Source organism: Tubulanus polymorphus, chromosome 1, assembly GCF_964204645.1.
Source record: "Tubulanus polymorphus chromosome 1, tnTubPoly1.2, whole genome shotgun sequence".
NCBI classification, from domain to species: Eukaryota; Metazoa; Nemertea; class Palaeonemertea; order Tubulaniformes; family Tubulanidae; genus Tubulanus; species Tubulanus polymorphus.
The window spans coordinates 22,106,117-22,126,104 of record NC_134025.1 but is presented as its reverse complement, the minus strand read 5'-3'; the positions used below and the strand labels follow the sequence as shown (position 1 = coordinate 22,126,104).

Genomic DNA, 19,988 nt, shown 5'->3' with positions numbered 1-19,988 from the left:
GCCGAAACAAACCTTTTATTGTCTCATGGTTCTATTGTCGATTCCAAATTTAAAAAGAATGGTTCCAATTTCCGATTTTACCATTGTCGTCTCGGTGACAGCCCCGCCCAGTGTGCGGCATAAAAGGATACACTGTTTATTATGATATTGTGGAAAGTATTTGAGATGATCGAAAACGTTAGAATTTGCCAGAAGTTTGATTTATTACAAGATTAACTGTTGACTGGTGCCGGATCAGCGGCGACTCATTGGCTGTAACGTGTTAATATGGCACTAAAGAATTGATGGGTGGACCGAGGGCTTCTTATCGGCTTAGTTCGGTTCGCACTTGGGCATCACTTCGACGGCAGATTATCCCCGAACAATACCATCTAATATAAATTCAATTACATAGTAGAAAAGGGGGCATCCGCGTGACAATGCTTAACCGTCGTTGAGTTCCAGCGTGCTCAGACCGGGTATCAATAACTGACACGACGGTGTGTTGTTTGAAAGTAAACATATCCCAAAGAAATCGACATCCCGTTGATTTCGGGATTAATCAAAAGCCTTGTTAGCTCTTCAAAATTTGGAGAGCACTTGATGTTTTAGGAAATGTGGCTTAATCAAAAACGAGTCTAGCATATTTGTACGGCTCTCAAACGCGTACGCGTCTTTCCAAGCGATAACCCCATGAAAATATGACTGAATTACGTATTTCTAGGAAGGTTTTCATTATCTATATGGAGGAAGAGCACTTTAAGATATCGAGGACTCATCTTATTCCTTATTGGTCCATTGATTGCCGTCGTAACATCACCGCCACGTGTAAACCGCAAAAACAGATACATTCCCTATTTTATGGAATTACTCGCATGAACACAAGTTTGCTACAACAACGAATAACAAAACTGTAACAACACTTCTTTTATTGCCCGAAAACTATTGGATGCATAAAATGACCCTCTCGTTGTGCAAACATCAATCCAATATCGAACATCCAGTTAACTGCGAACATAAAGAACGTTTATGACTTATTATTTTAGGCAGCGATGCATTCAATAGCGACCGGTGGAGATACCCGACTAACCGGAAATGAACACTTTTACTGCGAGGGGATTTATGAAAGGCCGAATTTACTTTAAAGTTGATATTATTTAACGAGTACTGGGAGCAGGAAGCGCAGCTTTTTCAGTTTGATATTGGCTCAGAATTTCGCAGCTAATAAGCTTAATGAATGTAAATAGAGATTCGCTGATCCCTGATCAGAACGAAGTCGAGTTTTACATTTATAAATCGTTGACGAGACATTCTAAACCACTGGCGCGTAAAGCAGTCCATTTAAAGCACGGAACCGATCCATAATTTGTAATCGCACCAATACACGGAATATGAGACGTGTTCGATAAGTCTTCATCTTCTGTGATGCTTTCTTTAAACCGGTTGAAACAATCGGCATTGATTGGAAATTGTCTTTCTGTGGCTTTCTCAGTTGAGAGTTGTAAAGTCGTTGTATACCGCGTGTATACGACACGCTAAATAGCAGGTATTGCGCGATTATCACCGCTAGAATACCCTCACAAGGGTGCATTCCTGTCCACTATTGAATAAGGTGTCATAATTGAAGGGTTTCTGTGACACAGATATCGTCGTAGAAATCGTTTCAGAATAATATGCTCGTTTTGTGTCGACAAAAAAGACATCGAAACGAAACCCATTTTCTACGTACGTTGCACGCGCACGTCGTACTATGGACGCACACTGAATCAAGAAGAAAGATGGAATTTTCTTTTGTGTTATCCCTTAACAACAACAGAAATCCTGTACAGCGCATACATTTGATTCGGCAGTAAATCTAGTCTCTTAAAAGGGGATAGGATGATTATACGTTAGAGTAATACTGATGACGGGGTATATCGGCGAAATAAACGACCAGTCGATCCGTTCAAACACCCTGCAAATACTCAGACTTCAATTGATTACTATTTAAGGAGGTATCTGACGTCGAATAAAGCGGGGCACTTAAAATCGCAATTACTGTACATGACTTCACTTCATTGCAGCATTAACTAATTATTCTCGGAACGACTGGCGTGTAAAGGTACTTACCAACGATCGAATAGCGACAAAGATGGCATCCTAACAGAATTTCGAGAAAAACAAAAATCTGAATTCGTTTCATAAAAAAAAAACTATGGACTTTTTGTAAGAATCATTGATACAATATTTTGCATGCAATGGAAGGAAACAGTAATTCCTATAAAATGCAGCTGGTCTATGTTAGCACGCCAATGGCGGAGCTCCCAATCGATGGCCACTTTACCACCTAGTGATAAGAACTATTCACACTTCGGCATTCTCACTATCACCTATTTATGCCGCGAAAGCATCTTATTGATCAAAAGAACATTAAAACAGCGGCATACTAAAGTTGAAAGATTGTTTTTCGCGCGGATCTGAATTGTTTAGTTTATACCACGCGGCATCGACGCCGCGCGCTGCGTTCGTTTCTTGGCGTTTTCGTTTTCCCATCAAGAACGACAATTTAGGTTTGTTACCGGTTTAATGCACGCTGAAGGGGATTGAACGTCGAACGTAAACGCTAAACAATAGTTCCATTGACGTACTACTGCGTCTCATTAACAACGTGAAGATTACGCGTTCGTCGACTTCAATGAAATCCTGTCAAAATCTATGCAGAAATCAATTTTTGTTTCGGAAGTTGCAGAATGAAGAATGGCCATTGTCAGCGTGTGTTTGCGAGGTGTTTTACTTCAGTTCCGGAGCAATGAGATGGTAGAGTTAACTGGATTGGGTTCCAATACCCGACACCTTCACGGGTGGTATATCTACTGCACTCCGTATGACTGATCCTGGCGACTTCCGGTTTTTGCGACCTCTCGTATGCATCAATTTACGCTTGTCACGATGTTGATAGAAAAAGCCAACAATGACAGAATTTCTGATCACAATTTATTGAGAAAATGTTCATTTTCTGCGCGCACGGGAATTGACAGCAATTTAGTAAGCGCGTTTTATTATTTCTGGTAATGTAATCTAGTCGAGTATCGATGTACGTTCGTCTTGACAATATATTCATTGCACCTGAAGGGTACACTGTTATTCGAGTATAACCGATTGAGCACTGCGACTTCACTACAAGCAATGCGGTTTAATGCGATAACCTATACATTCATTTTCTTTCCAAATGGAAATTCGTATTTATTATCCCCACGGACAAAATGCTCCGGGGAACCCATCTGCGACAAACCTCGTCTTTCTTCTTGACAGCATTTACAGCATTATCCACAATGGAAGTTTGATGGCGACGATTCGGAAAGATTTTATTTCACCAGGAACAGCTAATCGGCAAACTATCGCATTACAGCCAGAAAACCATACTTAACATTGCTTATTCGCCCATATTTGAAATTCTAAAAAGGTGTAATTTCCGAAAGTCTCGGTACTTAGTGCGCCAGGTCACTTTCCGGTGGTAGGTCCTATATTGGACAGGTTGTCGGTATTAAGGTTTATTTATCGTTTTCAGTGGTGTTTGTGCATGTTGATCATGCGGCGGAAACGACCGTTAATATTGTAGAGATGTAACGATGCTGTTAAGTGACCAGTCACACCGAATAAACATTACCGCGATGCGCTGTGCGCTCAGCGCGGCTTTTACCTCCGCCTTTAATCATTTTCACCGCGAAGATAATTTTCCGAAATAGATTATCCCCCAGATGACGACTATCGTTATATTTCGTCATCAGCACGATAGTTTGTAGGACGCATGTCAGCTTCAGGCTGGATCTAGGAAATTTGAGAGGCCGGGATCCAGAAGAAAAGAAAAGGCATTTTTCAGATGGAAGCAACCATTTCATAGGCTACTGTCGATGTCCCATCCTCGTAATTAGATGCTTTTTGCAGGGAAAAAACAGAAAGATATATGCACTTTCCGAAAGGACGACTGTCAAATTTGCAGGTTTTTAGATCTTCGACTTTACGAAAAAGGTAATCTCAATGGGAAGCTAGCGAGACCACCCCCCCCCCCCTAAATCGGCCCTGAGCTTTTAAGCATATCGTTAAGTGTAGCAACAAGATATTGAATTCACAATCCCAATGCACAATGCACAAGAAAACACTTCGCCTTAACCATCACTTTACGTCACTTTTCTTGTCAATCCAAAGTTCCTGGTGATAGCCGCTTTGCTTTCGCTTATTCATCGAAGCCGCTCGTAATGACTGAAGCAGATTGCGGGATTAAGACAAAGTTTCGCACTGCTTACATATATATTTCATTCGTATTGTTTAAGCGGGTCTATCAGTACACGCAAAAACACGCTTGCGAAAAAAAGTGTTATAGGTACTCACCAGTCGTTGGTGCCAAACGAACTAGAAAATAATGAATTCGTCTATGCTTCGCTTGTATCCGCAAATTACAGATAAAAGCCTCATATAATAAAGATGAAAACTCGGGGGTCGGCTAATTATTACAGGAAAACTATATAGATACAATATACTCGTTACCATAGAAACTGCCTCTATAAATCAGTATCGGGATGATAGCTTTGATAATAAAGATGCTTGATTCGAGAGCAGTTGCATGTCACAAACTAATAGATTTACTGCACATAACATAATGGTTAGAAAGCTTAACGACATGACTTCCGTCCGTTTACGGCAGTTTAGTTTGCAGTATCAAAATGTATAATTTGGCGTTTATTAGCCAGTTGTCAGGTTTGTTGGCGCGCTGAAGCAGTTACACTTGATTCTGAAAGCGCTGTGAAATTAAGTGAGATGGGATGAACTCGGCACCCCGACATTCAACTGATTATTAATGTCATCACACAGACTACCAGCGATAAATCCGCCATCAACTGCCACCCCAAAGTCCATATCCATCAAATGATTTGATTATTTGGCGCGCTGGAAAGTGACTTTGCATGGAAAATTGCATTCGTGATTGGCACGCGTAAACATTCTCTCGATAGAAAAAAATATGTGCTTTTTGTAATTAACAGAAATATGTGATTGCATTGTCCGATGTCATGGAAAACAGCGTTCACTCGAACAGGGCCGCTAGAACAACTTTTTACGAAATCTGAACCATTATCATTATTCTCCACGCATTCCTATCTGAGAAGTTGATAGTTATAAGAACAAGTGATTTTTAAAACGTGTACTCTCCGTTCCGGGAAATTGAAAACCCGAGTGAAAATATTTAAGATAAGGGTATAGATTACAGGCCAAACACTAGTTTTTGTTGTCGTTTGGCGATGCCGTCGTGAATCAACGCGGGAGCTCACAATAAAAACCATTCAACAGCTAACTTCTTTATTATGATAATTCGTCAACATAAGACATTCTTCCCTAAATACGTGACACATTTCACAAAAGGTTGACTTGGTGGAAAATTGCGGGTTTTCTATGAGTTAGTGCTATCGTCGATCTACACTGGATAAATTAGCTTTCAGTCAACTGAATTCACGCCGACAAAGGTTGAATCACTTCCGGCTCGTTGAATCTATTAAATACATGTTACCCGTATTCAGAGGGTATATGGTTACAAATTAGGCAGCGTGACACTGCATACCTTAACGGGCGATCAAGAAAATGATATTACGCACTTTTTTTCCTTGTCGATATCAGTAAAAGCATCTGGCTTCGATTTTATAGACTGGTTTTAACTTAAACGTGGGGGCTAAATCAATCTACAATGAATTGATTAACAAATACGCTTGCCGAACTTAACCCTAACTCAAAATTTGAGCGTAAAACAGAATTCGCATATAGCGAACTATCTGAACTACTTATCTCTTAGTTTTCAATCCCAGCGCAATGATTTGGGCAATTTTTACTCTTATAAGCACAAGGTTTACCAAATTATATTTCCACCCTAATCGGTAGACGTTTTTCCGTCAACGAAAACTTTTCGTGGGTCGAGCTTTTGACAACGAGAGAATGTTCGACTTCCCATCTTATTCTTCTACTCGGATAATAAATACAGGATACGACTTCGCGCATAAGATCTACCGAGAAGGCATATACCTAAGAGCCATGTACGTTTATTGACACGTTAATGGAAACATTGTTTTCGTTTTAGTCCGTCAAACGTGGCGTTACTGAATCTACTCAGACGCGATCGTCGATTTAATGATCCGTGAAATTTCGCCAACAGAACCGGTCCCGACGTAACCAGTCGCACCGGAAGTGACATTTAGTTAACAAAGAGTCCTGATGCTTGTTATCGGATAGTAGCAATATTTATAAATTAGTTTATGACTGCGTTGCCCGATGAAACGTCGTGGCGACAATCGTCACGTTAATCATGGTGTGCTTTTATCGAATTAAACGTTGATTTCACGTTAATGGAGTAATAGCAAACGTCAGATTATGTCGTTAACGCTGCCTTTTTTATCCGTATTACTGGCGATAGGTGTAATCAAGCCAAACCATTAAACTGTTTATTTCTGCGAGGGGAGGCTTTGTTGGCAAGAGGGCTGTAGTTATTTCATCATTTCGTATAAAGAGCCGTTTGAATTATGAGCTGCCGTAATTGGTTAATTTGAGGAGCAAGTCAGACTTTCAATTGAACAACTTCCGGCTAGCGCGCGCTCGATACGAACAGCATTCGTGTCTGCGAATATCAACTTGCGAATAAAGAACGCATCAGCAAACGAAAAGAAAGTTTTTCCGAAAAGTGATCATCATACTGACAAAGCGAATTAGTTGCACCGGAAAGAAGTGACAAATTCTCATGAACGTACATATACGATGACGTGTATAGCGCCCATAGCGCATTTCCCTTGAGAAAAAATTTGGATCCCAACATGAGGGGACACGTTTTCGAGAAGGCGCAAGTTTCTGTGTCCAAAATCACGATGCTGTAAAATCTTATTCAAAATCCCACCTGACATTTATTGATTGATCACTAAGATTCTGTCAGGGCAGTCATGATTGATAACTCCAGAACCGATAGGAAACTGGTGCGTACTTAGGACGGCTCAATCAGCTCAATTGACGTGTCGCATTGAGTGATCCTAGCAACAAGACCATATTAATACAACATCTCCGGACTTCACCTGTCGAACGACCAAACCATGGGAACAGTAAGTCTTCCAGATACTGGTCCCAGTAGGTACTAGAGAAGATAAGACCGCTTTGTTCATTTTGATTCAAAGCCCAATCCAACAAATCGGTTTCACGCTGGGGCTTACTCATCTCTGACACTATGAGGAATAGACATGTCGGGGTTGTACTCTTGGAGGAAACTGTTCAAGGATTCAAGTTGAGAAACTGTGCCAGTCTTATGCTTCCAGGGTGATAACTTCATGCAAATGAACATAGGATTTGGATTTGAGTAAATCTAAAATTTGCGCTAGATCTTGATTACTTTCGACTTATCTAGCGATTTCATGTTCCATTTTGTTTTATCCCCGCTTATCGGTACAGCGGGGCATTTCACTAAATCACATCAAAGGCGGTATATTTTGCCGTACGGTATTCAATTACGACTACTATTGCAATAAGGAGAGAGAACATGTCAAAAAAACGAAAATTCGCTATCAATTTCTAGCAAAGTGCAAACAATGTCTCCCGTTGTTAGAACCGTGAATTTAATGAATTGAGACTAGAAAAAAAGCGAACGAAGGAGAGTCGATTTCTGGAAACTAAATGGGTTATTGTCGAATATATTGTCGGGTGCAAGTGTGGTCTTTTGAGGGCTATGTGCGCCACTCTGTCTGAGTCAACACGGCTAAGACTTTGGGCAAACACGAAGAAAATAAGCGCAGTCTTGGCTCTTTGTCGGATGTCGATTAAGTCACAATACAGACAACCGTGGTTTCGTCTTAGCCCGTTGACGCGTGGTTGATTGTCCAACCACTGGCGCCGAGAGTTTGCAACTGGCTTATTCATGTCTTAACTCATTTGCAATTTTTTATTATCTTTTTATCATATTAATGCATATCAATTAAGAAAACGTCAAAATTTATAATCAAGTCGTGTTGATTTTAATGCAAATTTTACGGTGTTCCTTTCAGCTGGTGTTGAAAGGCAAACAGTAGCGTTCAGTTTAACGACTTTGCTTATTTATTAATTGAGAATGATTTTTGGCAGATGGGCCGTACGTCATTGACGTCGCTTTGCGAATAAATGAAGAGCTTCGCTCCCATCGACAAATCTGTTGATGGCATCCATTGAAACTTAAGATTCATTCCTTGAAACGTAATGGATTGATGTCTTCGCCGAAATAACTATAAATGCGGGCATGAATGAAGTATTTTTCGTGTATGATACAATTGTGAAAAGCGACATAAACACAAATAGTTTTTGAAATACAGTACAGGAGACCATATTGGTTCTGGTAATTTCTCCACGGTTACATGTTGAGTGGATGAATCTATTTCCGCCATGGCTAACCCTATATAGTAACTTGTATATAAGTGACGTTTTTACCGGGTTCCCCTCTGAAGCTGCTCTGAGGTGCCATCATTTTAGACTTTGTATCAAGTTGATTTCTCCTAAAGTCCTTTAGTAGAACTTCCGGTGATTTTACGAGGTGTGTACGTTGATCAAGCGAAATAGTTCATATTAGTGGTCAGTTTAGCTTAATCAGAATATCGTATATAAACTTTTATCTTCTTGCTTATAGACCAGACGATAACTTAGACAATTTTTTGTATATATTTTTTATGTTGGAGATCCACAAGAATCAACCTTTTTCCAAGAACCAAATCTGTGGTTATCGACCTTTGCATTAAAGCTGGCTTGATATCGAGCCCGACTGATTTATCAGAACCGCCTACATTACTGTTCTTAAGAATATATGTTTTATTTGATATCTCGAAATTTCGACTTTTTTCGCATGAGTGGATTTTATTTCTCGATGATAGATTCGTCTTACTCCGCGCAGACGAGAAGTGATCTTTCCTCGCATAAATTCAGTTAATCGCGATGCGCCGCTGAGTTATTGTTTGAAGGAAATTAGAAAATGATTCTACAGAAAGCCATTAATAAACGTAAAATTCAAATCGCTCGTTTCCATGTAATATGAATTGATGACTCTTGATGACTCTTGAAAATTAGACACACACGGAATAAAGCTTTCAATCAACAAACTACTGACTAATTCATTTGATTGCAGACGACTCAAACGGCTTCGGTTTTTTACTTACAATAAACATGTTTTTCACTTGTACTTGCAACAAAGTGAAAATTTTCGATAATGGTTTCCGTTTGTTAAGTGCCTAATCAGAACTGCAATGTCATAATTGAACATAACACGGGAGTGGCGTAGGTTATGAATATTGCGGCGATTTCCGATATAGGCTCATGGCGTATTATTCATTAGGAACGTTCTGACGCCTTGACAAATCCGTAAAACACAGAATACACATTTTTTGACCTTATGCATTATGATCGTCAACTCGTGTATATTCCAATAAGTAAATTGGTATCCGTTCTATATGAATCGTAAATAAGACGTTCCGACAAATATTCCACTTCAAATAAATTCCCGATTCAATTACTTGTATTATATTTGTGACACAGACCCGAACTGAACATTCAAATCGGTCGTCCTATTAAGCCCCATTTTATGTGGCTTTTAATGGCCGATGAAACTGAATAAGCACATTAATCTCTCAGCTACAAGATTTCACGTTGTTTAGCGTAGAATATCTTCTTTGTGACTATCGTGTCTATCGACCATCGCCATATTTACTGCCCATATTTGTTCTGATTTCACCCCAAGTGACTTACGGCATTCGTAATATCATTATTATTCTATAATTGTATATTCATAATATTTTGATTATCCTAAATGCGAAATGTGAAATCTGTGACACCAAAAACTGTATATTCATGCAATGCAACTCGTTAAAGTATCTTGATTTTGTGTGGAAAAAATGGTCGAATGGTAGAGTAGTTAACAATAAATATATCGATGGCACGCCGGGCCATTTTACAGTCGCTGCCACATATAGGGGAAAAGTTATTAGCACGATGACTTTGTTGAGTGGGAATTGAAGTATTTCTTGAAGTACGTGTTGTTATTGAAAGTATAAGTGGTACTCAATCCTCGCTAGTTTACAACCAGACTCGAGTATTTCCACTTTCTTGAAACAAGACAGTTCTTTAACTTCATTCGGCTATAGGCATATGCTAGAATTATTATCTCGATTGATAAGGAATATTTTGTATGACAGTTCGGTGCCAGATCGTCAAGATTTGTTTAGTATCTACCAGATAACCTACACCGCGAACAAACAAATACATGTATATCAATGAATGTGTATGCAAAAATACATGTATCTATGATGGTATGGTATACACGTATAAGTGTTACAAGAAAACTAACTTAAAAATTTATTGACGCCTTGAAGGAAAATAACGCATATATGTTGCTTTATATCATCTTCAATGAATAATATGACATATTATTAAATATCAATAAAGTTATTTTGAATTTGAATATAGGTCTAACGACAATTGAATTGGCCGGCAACCAGTCTATCCCCGATGTGGCGTATGACATAGCGCTCAAAATTAATTATTGACAAGACATGAACATTTATTAGAATAGAAAATAAGAGTTGTGAAATATATCTAATCACAAAATTAACGCCGAAATCCACAAGTTTTATTGGTATTTTGAAACGCAATGTTGATGGCGTAGTGCACATCGACTCAACGGCGCTTTGTAGTAGTTATCGATGTGTGAAACATCATTGTAAACCGTTTTTTTGCGGCGTCAAAAAACCGTTGTATTTCATGCAGCTGATGGTTTTCAGGGATCTAGCTCCATTGAGTTCTAAGCTGATATTTTTGCTCCCGTTAAAATCGCGGACTTGAGGCAGACTAATAAACAAATATTGTACACCGGCTCGGGATCCCTACACTGCCAACAGGATGTCGAAATAGATTGAACTTCTAATTCCAACAAGTATCGAGAATCGATCTATCCTAAATCAATCCCCTTCGAGTTATAGTTATGATTCTATCACATTTTATGATTTTCAACCAGTGAAGATAATTCTGAGTGAGTGTATCTAATGCCCCCTATTAGTACAATGATTTTTCATTCCAAATGAAAGTTCAGGAATTCTTCACATCCATCTTAGAATAGTGCGCCATCTATAAAGAAAGTCTTGTAAAGCTGGAAACCGGATCAAGCTGAATAGAAATAATCATTCACCCTGAAACACAGTTAAACTTACATCTTTCCCTGAGCGTGTTGATTTTATGTATTCACGGTACGTAGCTATTATATTGGTTTTAAAATGAAATAAAAAAATCGACAGATTTGGCTTTTGTTGTAGCATCAGTCAAGCGGACTACATTATTTGGATGGCTCGTTGATGTCTAGTTCGAAACGCAATATCGCACAAGGTATCGAGGAACGATGCTTTTGGCGTGAATAGTTTAATATACTTATGATATACTCCGACTCCTAATCAATATTTCGCTGAAAACAAAGTGTTTTCGCTTTTTCGTGTGGTAGCACGCGATGGGAATGCGTAGCCTCTGCTGAAACAGTACCAGGAGACAGCCGTATCCACATGCCGTGTGCCCTCCGCAACCGGAACTACCAGTAAAAGGTAAGAAAATATTTGTCATAACATCATCACACGAATTTGAAGGGCTTTTTCATTTCAAGACACGAAAGCCAACATGTTACAGATATCTTAACGTCGTAAAACTGTTTCGAATCTACAGAATCCTAAATGTTTTCATTTTTCGATATTTCTCATGAAAACACCGATAATCGTGACTGCAACCGGAAAAGTCGATTTGAGTTCCAAATAACGTCCTCCGCGCGCAATAATTAATGACTCCATTATCGGATCGGTGTTGAATAGGCACAGAATCTAAATCTAAAAGTTTTTTTTTCTGACACGATATGATTTTCGTTTATAATGAGATCACATTTTATTATCTCGTATTGATTTTGTGTGATACGTATCCCGGGCGACTGTGCGTAACTGGATAGTGAGTACGATCCTAAATTTGTTGATCTTTAGAACATATTTTTGTTTTCATTATCATTTTCACACTTTTTATTTCCTTTCATCCATTAATTTTTTTCTAATTTTTTCACGCTTTTAGGAGGTCTGCGTTATTAAGTATGAATTTCGTCGCGTTACTTGCCATAGCACAGCTGGGTTTCACGGAAGGAGACACTCAAGGTTAGTGGTGTAATTTTGTTCTTATGGCGGCATTGATTATTTCAAGAAACGATGTTGTTGAGATTGGGTGTTTCAGAAATTCGAAGCTACCGATTATACTCTATCAAGTAAATGATTATTGGTGCGTGATTATTGCGTATTGGTTCCCGTACCTTATTCGTCGCAGAGGTGATGTGACACAAACACCACAGAGACCCAGATGATACGTTCTGGGCCAGATTGGCTTACAACGATATATTGTTTAGTATTAGGAAATCAAATACGATAGCATAATGTTCTTATTATTTTGTTGTAAATATTAGTTGTCTCCCGGGATAATGTGTTAAGATAGCTCTCAAATACGGATTTGTATTATGCATTATGCATTATTTTCTGTGAACCGAATGTCTAAGATGTTTCCTATGACTTTCAGCAATCGATTTCCCATATTCCCTGGCCGCGACCTGTAGTGATGTAAGTGTACGATCTTATACTCCTTTGACCACTTGTATCAAGCAGTGTTATGTAAACGGCCAATACCCATGCACAAAAAAAGCAACAAGTATATACTTCAAAGAGACAGATTTTTGCCATGCGATTAACGACTTGAAGAGCTGCCAAGCAGATGCGACCAGCAGTTACAAAATACATTCCTTGTATCCGATTGGTAAGCAGCAATTTTGGGCTCAAGCGAAGGAATCGAAAACTGGTTCCTTCGAACGTTAAGATCTTACTCATGTATCTAAGTATATGATCATAACGGAATGCGGCAATAACGCCATAAAAATGTCAGAGGGAAATTGGTGATAAAACAATGTTTATATTATTAGATTGCCTTTGATTTTACTAGTTACAACAAGCCAACTTGTCAAAATCTTCATCGTATGATCAAATCAATTAACATTCATATACGCTGGCTATTCAAATATACATTTATCTTCTCTTTTTCATACCGGTACATCTAAAAAGGGATCTTGTTAATTCTATAAATGTGCATTCACTATGTAATTCTCTCCTAAATCCTTTACATGTGAATAATTTACGTATACACATACATTTGTTTGGTTTGATAAGTATCATCTAGTATATACGTATCCAATACGTAGCTTATATGAGTTGGTGCACTGAATCTATGTCTTTGAATTATTCAAACTGTAAATACGTTTTTCCATGTGGATGTAGATTTTTTTTCTATTTTTCTCAACTCCTCTGTACTTTTTCCCGAAATAAAGACTTCATCATTATCATTATCGTCATTATTATGACTATTGTTTTTATAATTATTATCATTAGTATAAATTATCTGCATATATCCTACAGGCAAAAAATTGCCTTTAACTTAAACTAGTTTATTCCGACTCGCAAACTCGAAATCTCTCTTAATGAATATAATGAGTGATCTGATTAGTATTATCACCTCGGCTTTATTAACTAAACCGTTTCTTCAACTACAGATCTCAATCCGCAAGATTCAACCACCGAATCGACAACGCAAACACCGGCAACAACAGGTATACGCCCATCTAGAAAATAACAAATCACCATAAGTGCATCATGAATTTCTTTTAAAAACAAAAGCTAATTAGTTATATTACCCTCTGTTACTGCCACACAAAAGTTAATTAGCGAGTTAGTAAGCCAATGCTTTTTTAACTGATTGTTCCATCTAATAATAATTCGGGTTTCATTTTCCCCATGCACGCTCTTGAATAGTATTGGATACATTAATTGACTCATCGACCCAAACCCTGACAACCGCCAGAGCAGGTAAGATGTCGGCCTCAATATTCCTTTAAAACTGCAATCGAAGAAATTATCTAGGTTTTTAAGACATGTATTTCTAAGCTGATTGTTTTATTAATCAATTGCCTATTCCCCACTTTCCAATAGGCACATCAACTGACGCAACAACTCTGACAACCTCCGAACCAGGTAAGATATCTATTGTGATAATGCCTCTGATGGTTGAAGGTAAACTTTTGGCATTTCCACATCGTATCGAATTTGGTAATGGACCACTTTTTACTGCGAAGCAAAAAAAAACTTAAACCATAAAGAAACTGGTACCACCTAAGTGAACTATGCGACAATACGAAAACTCTCATTTCAGTTCTGATGACGGACTCACTTCCTGCAACTACGGAAACGTTGACAACCTCAGAAACAGGTTTGGTATATTCATTTCACTTTCCTCTTGATATGTCGATACCGCTACGTTTCAAGCGGCAGATTTTTTTCGGAATTGTCTTCGGTTTCAATAACTGGCTGCCCCTCGATAATGTACGCTTTGAAGTGTTATGCACCGTTAATTGCGATCGTATATGTCATTATAATTTAGAAAAAATGAATTCGTTAAAAAAGACAAAACATTCCCTTTTTAGTCTGGGGGCAATTCACTCGAGTGGGAAATCTATGTTAGAGCTTATTTTAACCATTAGTTCTAATTTCTAAACGCGTTGAGTTATTTCTGTCAGTAAAAGGTTATAACGCGTCAAATCATGATCCGTATCGTGTCGTTTTTCATTTTCCAATTTAATTCTTCTTTTTATTTGGTTTTCTTTCTTTCCTAATGGCGCGTTTCTTGTACCAGCTAACTGCTGCTTCCAAGCAGTCTTGGATTTAATGTTATTACATTTTAATGTATATTGTTGATCAATAAAATTCTGTCGAAATCGTATATGAATAATCTATCATATATCAATATCAATTCATATAATGGTACGAGTACAGGCAGTATTTGTATCCACGCTGTCAATGCACGATCGAGCTAACTCTTTCCCCTGAAGAACTGTTTCCTTTATTTCCTTCTTCTAGAAAATCGAATCGTATCCGGGTGGTGGAAACGTGGCACAAGTGCGAGAGCGTCGACTCATTTGAAGACTACGCTCGCCGTTTCGAAAATCAGCTGCGCCCGAGAATGTCTCTCCACCAGCGACTGCTCCAGTTTTACTTACGAAGGCGTAAAGGGTGAATGTGAATTATCAACGGCGACGCTGACGCAGGAAACTTCGCAAGGATATTCGTTCTTTAAAGTTTAGTCATTATCGAAAATGTTAATTCAGACTTTATACTACCAGGGTCGAAAACCTACGTAACAGCATGCACATTCCGACTTTCAAAATCTAACCAAATAGGAACACGTTTTCTTTTATCAGCACTTACTTACATTTATTCATGTGCCATTACGTGATTTTTTTTGTATACAAAATGTTAATATAGAATTTATGCATAAATTTCCCCACGAAAGACAAAACGTACATTTATGAATTTGCAATATTGCGTATCAAGCATTATACATGTGAGCAATTCTGATTAAAGTTTTTTTTTAGATATGCGACGTACCGGGGTTATATCTTTTATTCGTGTCTCCAAATCTACCGCCAAACCTGATAGTCGGTTGTTCTGTGAGCGCGAACGCGTTATTCGTTTCGCCCATGTTTTTAGAGTTTGGATCTGAAACGCTGTTGTGCGACGTTGTGACGGAAAATATATTTCTCCTCATAGAACTCGGGGAGTTTCTGACCGAGCTAAGCGCGCTCAGTTTTCTGGGAGGTTGGAGGCTATTCGACAGCCTGGAAACTGAATTATTCGAGGCATTAGATAAGGTACTTGCGGGCTGAACTTCGTATTTCATCGAGTTGTTAGGTCTACCAAAAGGCCATCCAACAGGGTTAGTCGAAGCCGCGCTGGTAGATCGCTCTGGTTCAAGAGCTTTAGTATTATTAGCAGGTGGATATTGGGGAATTTCAGTGGCAACCGTTTTTTTATAGGCGTCAGACCAAATACTAGCGAAACTGGCGGACGATTGAAAACGATAATACAGCAAAAGTGGTAGCAAAACCGCGAATATATATCTCCAAGATACAGATCCGTAAGCTGACTCGAGCAAGATAAAATCATTTTTTCTCGGAAACCAAAATGTGTTGGACAACCACAACGATATGTTGCAGAAAATCGCGAAACCCACGAAATTTCTACCGGGTTTGTTTTTATTATGATCGTCGGTATGAGCAGATCGGTTTAGTCCGTCTGCGATGACGAATGTTTGCCAAGTGGTTTGGACTATATTTGCGGCTGAAATAACGATGAAAAACGTGGGCAAATGCGTTCCGTCGTCCGGATCTAAGATGGCCGCAACGGCGCCGAGAATAATCAAAGCGTTGAATAAGTACACAGCAATCTGCGAGATGAACAGTAACGCGCCGTACTGGTTGCTGATCGTTTCTTTTACGAAACTGACATTCCTCAAGAAAACGTATAGAACTCCGGTGGCAAACACTGCGAAAAATGTAATCGCTAATTCGAGTATCATGAACGTGTACGGAATCGGAATCGCTTTTATGAAATTCAAGTTCGCGAAGTCCTCGTAGAATACGAGAACGACCGCGGCGGCGGTCAGCAACAGAATCAGAGAACCGATGATAATCCCCGGGGCCCATACACAGCAACTGCAGCGACGACGGGAACTTTTTCGGTCGTTGTCGAAGCCGTCGTCAGATTTTGCCGGCACGAGGTGCGAAGCTCCGACCTGAATGGCAATAGTACCGGACATGCCGTACAAACAGTACTGCACGACTAGCGGAAACACATAGGCGCGTATATCGGTTACACCAAACACATTCATGTCAAGGATGTTGGTCGTGTTGTTGTAGCATTTCGTCCAGTATGTATCATTGATCGCCGTTGAGCCATCGGTACCTGTTGTAAAAATACAATCGGTGTGTGAGTTTGGAGGAAATTTCAAATGCGAAATGTTAAGGGAAAGGCTATCGTTGATGGTTACCATCGTGGATCTAAGCGATGGGGGAAATGGCTCATACCACAGTGATTTAAAATTCTAAACTAGAAACATTTCCGAAATCGATCCCTTTGAAACGATGCTTACATTTTCTTGCAAACTGGGTGAAATTCTACGATTTAAAGACATTTCTCTTACTCAAAAGTGTACTGGAATCGGACCCCTGCGGACTTATCAACCCAATACCTCGTGGGCCACCCCCTGCAAAATTCGAATGTGCCCTCCAAAAACGTCTGGAAAATATTCTTTGTAAATGAAATTTTAAAAGACGAAAAACAAATTTAAATGGCGCCTGATAAGAGCCAGAGAAGCCCCTTTTTGTCATAAATTTCTGTAGGAGGGCCACTGAGGTTTCGCGCATGAAGCCCTCGCATTGCCAAATCTGCCCTCATCAAGTAAGTGTCCATTCAAAATGTTCAGGTGCACCCCTACCCCTCCTTAGACTCCTAAGATCCGCTCTTGTACCTGGAAAACTCGTTTTCTGTTTTTCCTCGGTGAACTCGAATAGATAAGAGTAAATACACAGCGCGAGGTTTGTAGACAGTAGGTGTACCGAACAGAATTTTACTGACGGGTACGTTCTAGTCATCGTCGACTGAAAGAGTTATTCACGAGAATTAAATTTTTTTTACTTAAAACTCAATCAATTTAAGATCTACATGAGAAATTAGAGGACATAGTATACAGACCTTGTGACAGACCGTAAGTAGAATCGTTTGGAATAGAATGAAGACGGCCACAGCGGTGTCAAACGTGCGTCTAACAAGCGGGTAGCATTCACTCGGTATTCTGTTGTTATAACGGGCTTCCATCTTCAAAGCGATATAGGCACAGGTTCCCAGTGCAAAAACTTCATGTTATGAAAATATCGAAATACATACCTAAGATATCTCTATCTTCTATATATTTAGATAATTTTCGAAGAAAAATAGCGAGGTTCGGTAAGGTTTTTGACAGGGACTTGCCACGATAGTGAATGAATAAAAGCACTAAGAATGACCAACTTCACTATCCCTGTATGATAAAAGACGATATTTCTTTCATTATACAGGGATACTGGGGTTGGTCATTGATATTGTTTTTATTCATTCACTATCAACTGTGACAAGTCCATGTGTTTTTAACATGAAGCAGTCGACGCTTTTTTTAGGTTATTCAAAGCCACAGGGGCTCGTATCAGAATTGTAGTTAGTGTAAAAACGATAATTTGTTAATCCGTCTGTTATTCTATGTCTATAATGTTATTTCATATACATTATAGACACTGGATTAACAGATTATCGTGTTCAAAGCACTTACAAATTCCTCCTAATCTGAACAGCAGGCTGGTCCCTTTCCCCTCTAAAATCGGTTCACTGACACGATGCTGTGATTTGATACGGTTGAAGAGACTCATTTCAGTTGAATGCGTTTTTGATTTACTTTGAGACTCGGCAGATCTTCGCGCAGCGTCGAATAAGCAGAATATCATAATCCATGATATTACGCATAGGGCTATCTGGTATATCTACGAAAATCAGAAGAAAAAACTAAGTTTCTTGATGCCATTTTGATGGAAAATATAGGTAAGTACGATGGCTAGCTGATTCAAAAGTTATATATTTGTAAACAAATACTCCCACTCGTTTGGAACTTTTGTGTTGAATTCAAGATCATTTTTGTTTTCTGCTCGAGAAATCATAACAAGAATTTTTTTCACCAGATTCTAGCGAGAATAAGACGTTAACCTGGTTTTCATGCGGCAAAATGTAACGAGCGAGATGAATAGGTTGAATTGTTATTGAATACGCGAAGTCATTTTTTCCTATGCCCGAATAAGCGGAGCCCTGAGAGACGGTTGAAGCGGCACTATGGGTTGCGGTTACCTCGTGAAACTTGATTTGTTGCTGATTGCTCTTCAGTCCATCATAAATCGCGAAAACGACAGTAAGGGACATCAAGATTAAGAAATATATCCGACTACCAAGTCTTGTATAGCCTTCCCTATTGAAAATGAGTTTTATACATACCACGATTACAACAAATATTTCTCTCGAATTCACATATCTTAATATGATTAGAAACATAACCTAATATAACGAGAATCATTGACAGTATTAGTTTTTAAGTTGAATTCGTTGAGACTTCTGGAGAAGCTTACTTTTCTACCCTTGTCACAATTTCAGTCCGTGCCATGCGGTCAGTAATGTGAATGGATTCTTGTTTCTTGTCCCATCCTACGTCGACCTCGGCTTCGCTATCCGAATCCATGTATTTCATCCGTAGGCTAACTCAGTAAACAGTAAAAAATGTACGTAGATGACGCAAGCTATAGATATCCACAATTCCAAAACATTTGCAAGGGTCGAACCAACGCAGTGTCTCTGTATGCGTTATAACATAGGGTGAACAATTGCCACATGTAGGCTGATATATATATATATTTGGCCGTGAAAGAAAGTTTTCGAACAGGGATTAGCTCGAGCGCAATCCAGTCACGCGTAACTCATAATCGTAAATTCAAGAGCATGACTTCTAAATATACATGGACATAAAATTCGGACAAACAAGTGATTTTTAGTATTGTTAACAAGGCTGATAATTGTTCATTACTCTTGTGGCGTAAATAAAAAATCTACAATTTGAAATGTAAATGACAAGAAAATTGTTGATAGTCTCGAACGACATTGTTTAAAGCTCCAAGTTGTAACCTTGACATAAGAATTCCAAGTTTAATGAATACTAAATCCGAAAAATCCGGTTTGATCATTTGTCCGTATGGGTTGGAAACTATAAAGATGGGAACACAAATTCCAAATTCAAGGCACTTGTGAGGGCTAGGTGACGGCTTGTGTTCATTTTGCCTTCAGTAGTCCTTGCCTGCGGTAATACAAAATATCTATTTTGGGGACATGAACGAAAACAATATAATAGCGTATAACCATAATTTTGAAACGCTCGGTTGAACATGGAAAATAATATATATGCGACACATTATTAAAGATCATACCGGTTTGTCCTAAGTTTTCCTAGGACGAAAACGATTTACGATCTTTATCCTAGAATAC

The 19,988-nt window shown here is 38.9% G+C and overlaps 1 protein-coding gene across 1 annotated transcript; it reads right to left on the bottom strand.

Annotated features, from left to right (window-relative positions):
• Window positions 1-15,455: 15,455 nt before the first annotated feature.
• LOC141912618 (proton channel OtopLc-like) lies at window positions 15,456-19,301 on the bottom strand. Its single transcript, XM_074803922.1, has 6 exons — window positions 19,082-19,301; window positions 18,807-18,924; window positions 18,241-18,448; window positions 17,631-17,791; window positions 17,407-17,536; window positions 15,456-16,841 (listed from the first exon to the last, which is right to left on the bottom strand). Exons 1-6 carry the CDS (start codon window positions 19,198-19,200, stop codon window positions 15,469-15,471), a joined length of 2,109 nt encoding a protein of 702 aa, XP_074660023.1. The 5' UTR covers window positions 19,201-19,301; the 3' UTR covers window positions 15,456-15,468.
• Window positions 19,302-19,988: the final 687 nt, after the last annotated feature.

Excerpts from the sequence above, each read along its gene's own strand:
- LOC141912618 (XM_074803922.1), bottom strand. The coding sequence starts at position 19,200 with ATGAAATACATGGATTCGGATAGCGAAGCCGAGGTCGACGTAGGATGG. Across the intron at positions 17,792-18,240 it reads GTTCAGATTAGGAGGAATTT|TTTTTGCACTGGGAACCTGT; the intron begins GTAAGTGCTTTG and ends CATAACATGAAG. Across the intron at positions 16,842-17,406 it reads ACAGAAAACGAGTTTTCCAG|GTACCGATGGCTCAACGGCG; the intron begins GTACAAGAGCGG and ends TTTTTACAACAG.